Consider the following 4,059-nt stretch of genomic DNA (forward strand, 5'->3'; position numbering starts at 1 on the left):
ACACAACTACAGTGTGTGATCATATTTTTAGTTAGCACTCGGATAAAAATACCGCTTGTTACTTGTTACATTTTACTGGACACCTTAATACTTTAGGAGTGACAGCAAGGGTATCTGAAACAATTTTTATTGTGGGGGTGCAGAGAGCCATTGAACCAAACTGTAAACCCTGTATATGATGGAAATCGCTTCAAGCTAGGGGGTGCTCCATAACCTCAGCACCCCTAGTTGCAACACCTATGAGTGACAGTTTGATTTAATTTTTTTTAAATGATTTCCTAACTATAAAAACCCCAAACAAAGCCTGAAGCACAAGTTCTCTGTGGTATTGTTATTCTTTATTATTACACATACAGAATTTTGATTTTTATAAAGGGTAACATCCAAGTAATTGTACATATTATTGACCAAGAAGCTGTTTTCAATCTCTGAAATGGTTACAAATTGATTTTGTCAGGATGTATTAATTATAATCAGCCACATCTCAATTGCATCCTAATATTATATGTCAGGTAATAAAAACAAAGTCTTACCAACCTCTGATGAAGCTGCAATGGGGGTTAATTTGTATGCATGTTTGGAAAGGAAAGGCAGTGCTCACTCTCAACACTGACAGGTCCCTTTAATCTTTTCTGTAGAAGATTGTCAATTTGTCCCATTCTATAGCTGAACAGTGACAGTCACTTAGTTTATTTGCAGCTTTGAAGCCTGGTCCTGTAATGTTTCTCATCTGATAGGAGATGAATGAAGGTGTCACTGTGGGAAACCTTTAGCTGTCTGCTCCATGAAGGAGGCTCCTTGCCTTCCCCCATAAGATCCTCTAGTTCATTCTTGGAGCCTCCAACTTTCCCCTCACCTGAGTATAGCTCCATCAGCTCCAGTTCATGCTTGGCAGCTGTTTCTAAAACTCTCTGCTTGTTATAGTATCTGACAAAGTTGTTTATGATGGGGTGGATGGGAAGTGCTATAGCTATCACCCCACAAAGGAAACTGGTGGCAGCATTCAGTTTCCCCAGTGTTGTCTTAGGATATATGTCCCCATATCCAACTGTGGTCATGGTTATAATTGCCCACCAAAATGACTGAGGGATGCTTTTAAATAAGGTTTCAGGGTGACTTTGCTCCATGGTATAACCAAGGGCAGAAAACACAAAGATTCCAACAGCCAAGTACATAAGAAGCAGTCCTAGCTCCTTAAAGCTTCTTTTAAGAGCATAGGTTAAAGTCTGTAGCCCTGTGGAGTGGCGTGCGAGTTTGAAAATTCTAGCAATCCTCATGATCCGAAGTGCTTGAACAGCCTGTTGAACATTGGTTAACTCCATCATTCCGGCACCCAAGTGGGTCAAAAGCAAGCTGACATAGAAGGGAAGTATTGCAAAAACATCAATGATGTTCATGAAAGAAATCACAAAGTGCAGTTTATTAGGAGAAGAAATAAGTCTAAGCACATACTCCAAGGTAAACCAGCCTATACACGCTGTCTCAATGTTGTCCAGTGTTGGGTGTTCCACATGATTTCCCTCAGAGTCTATTATCTGGAGTTCTGGGATGGTCCCCATGCACATTACTACAGATGAGATCAAAATAAATAGGAAGGACAACACTGCGATTACTCTAGCTGGATAGGATGATTCTGGTTTCTCCATTAATTTCCAAATATATTTCTGGCATCTCTTCCAGTGATTTTCAGAGGCATCCATTCCCAAATCATCCAGAATCAATTGCACCCTTCGGGCTATTTCTTCCAGTTCCTCCTTTTTTTCGCTCAGATGAGTTTTGCAGCAGTCATCCAAGAATTTCAAGTCTACTTTCCAAAATTCCATTTCATTCTTGAAACATATAGGGCATATTCCTTTCTTCATGTGAATTTCTCCAAAGTAATATATATCAATAATGCATTTGAAAGCATCTGGATCTCTGTCAAAATAAAATTCTCTTTTCCCAGGATCATAGTCGTCACAAAGAGAGAAAATAGTATCATATCCCCCTGATAAACAGTTGATCAACTGTGCTAATCTTGTTGCTGGATATTGGTTCAGATTTTCTCCATATAGCACCTGCCTCACCCCACCAACATTGACTATAATCTCTATATCTTCATTTTTTTCTGATCCATTACTGTCCACATCTGGAAATCTAGATTCACCTTCCATTTTAATGTTATTGATTTTTTTATATATATCAATTCTTAGTTTTCTTCCAAATCTTTGCTGTTTGTAGCTTCTTTGTGAAAACAAATCAGAACCAGGTAATGTATACTACAAAACTTACTGAGATGATTTTGAGTAATGCTAGTAAAGATTACAGAAATAAACCTGCAGTCAGTAAAACCTTGCAAGGTATGCAACAAGCTGCAGTGAAAAGACAAGTCATCAGGCTGTTGTGCTTAGAAGCAGGGATGTTAGAAAGAAATCAACTCCTCCAGCAGATATGAAAGAGAAGAAACCACTGAACAAAACTCACCCTCTACTTCAGTGCTTGAGATTCTTTTCAGGGTCCATTCTTTCTCTTCCTCTGAAGTGATATTTATTCACAGGCTGGCAGTCCCATCATTTCAAAAAATCCCTTGTTCTGATTAATGAAAAGTGAAATAATTGATAATTCGGAAAGACAGACAATCAGCAGGATGATCCCACAGAAAGCTGGTGCAGTTTTTGCCTTCCGCTCCAAGGTCTCAAGGAAAGCTGCTATGTTTACTTTTACTTTAAGGTCTGGAGTTTATGTGTTGACTCCTTCACACAGTGACAGGAAGTGTGCAGAGGAGAAACTTGTGCTTGTTTTTCTTTTGCTGTTTCTAAACACAATAGGAATTCCAGGCTGGCGTCAGGTTCCTTCCAAACTATACCCTCTTCTGGTGAAACACAGCAAAGCACAATCTGTACAGAAAAGCAATTTAACTGTTTTGGTGTATGTCAAGCTATAATGCAATTTTCTTTATAACCGATGCATTTTGAATACTTTAAAAATATCAGTGTTTAAAATGAATTGCAAAACATAATCATATATAATGCAATTAAGAGCTGCAATACAGCTCTAGAGAAGACAAATCAGGCTCATTTTCTTCAGCTCATAAGGAGTAGCAAAAATATCTTTTGCATTTTTAAATAAATACACCATACAGGGTCCTACATTCTTCTCTCAGATACACTGCTGCAAGTCCAGAATAATTCCATCTCTGGAAACTGAGTCACTGTAGATTTTTACAAGTGTAACTAAGAGCAGAACATGGGTCATAAAATTCATGCTTTTTGTAGAACTTTTATATCAAAGATATATACACTTGCCCTGAGGTTGAGACAGAAGTGAGAGGCAGACTTGGTGAAAGTCTCTGGGTAAGGATAAAAGGGGTAAAAATCAAAAGTGATGTCATGGTAGGAAGAAGAGGTGGGTGAGGCTTTTTTTACACTAACCAAATCATTGAAAACACTGGACTTGGTGATGATGAGGGAACCTCAACTACCCAGACATCTGCTGGAAAAATAACACAGCAGGGCACAGATTATTCAGCAAGTTCTTGGAATGCACTGGAGACAACTTTTTATTACAAAAAGAAAGTGACTAGAGGAGAAGCTATTCTAGATTTGATTCTGATAAACATGGAGGAATTGGTTGAGAATTTGAAGGTGGAAGGCAGCTTGGGTGAAAGTGATCATGAAATGACAGAGTTCATGATTCTAAGGAAGTATAGGAGGGCAAACAGCAGAATAAAGACGGTGGACTTCAAGAATGCCAGACCCCTGTGAAAGTAAGAGGGATGGGTACAGGTGGCCCAGCCAGGAGGTATGAACTCTCCCTAAGGGTCCTCAATCTGGTTTAACGTCTTCCTCCCCACTGTTCAAAGATAGAGTTAAATAGGCTTCATTAGGAGCCTTTTGTTATGGTAAAGTGTCAAATGAGAGCTGAAATCACTTGTGGTGGGGCAGTGTTTCTGCCTAGCCTGCAAAGAACTGAAAATTACTGAGAGACTGATGTGCAGAGGTCACAGCAGAGAGGCAGGTGGCAGCAGAAGGTGACTGACAGTCGGCTGGCGAATGAGCAGCTGGCCAGACAGTGAGGAAC

At 39.5% G+C, this 4,059-nt stretch overlaps 1 protein-coding gene across 1 annotated transcript; it reads right to left on the reverse strand.

Annotated features, from left to right (window-relative positions):
* Positions 1-381: 381 nt before the first annotated feature.
* On the reverse strand, positions 382-2,822 carry KCNF1 (potassium voltage-gated channel modifier subfamily F member 1). Its single transcript, XM_084625019.1, has one exon. It carries the CDS (start codon positions 2,151-2,153, stop codon positions 690-692), a length of 1,464 nt encoding a protein of 487 aa, XP_084481145.1. The 5' UTR covers positions 2,154-2,822; the 3' UTR covers positions 382-689.
* Between the last annotated feature and the right edge of the window lie 1,237 nt (positions 2,823-4,059).

Source organism: Lepidochelys olivacea (genome assembly GCF_965140295.1).
Source record: "Lepidochelys olivacea isolate rLepOli2 genome assembly, chromosome: 3".
Lineage (NCBI taxonomy): Eukaryota > Metazoa > Chordata > Testudines > Cheloniidae > Lepidochelys > Lepidochelys olivacea.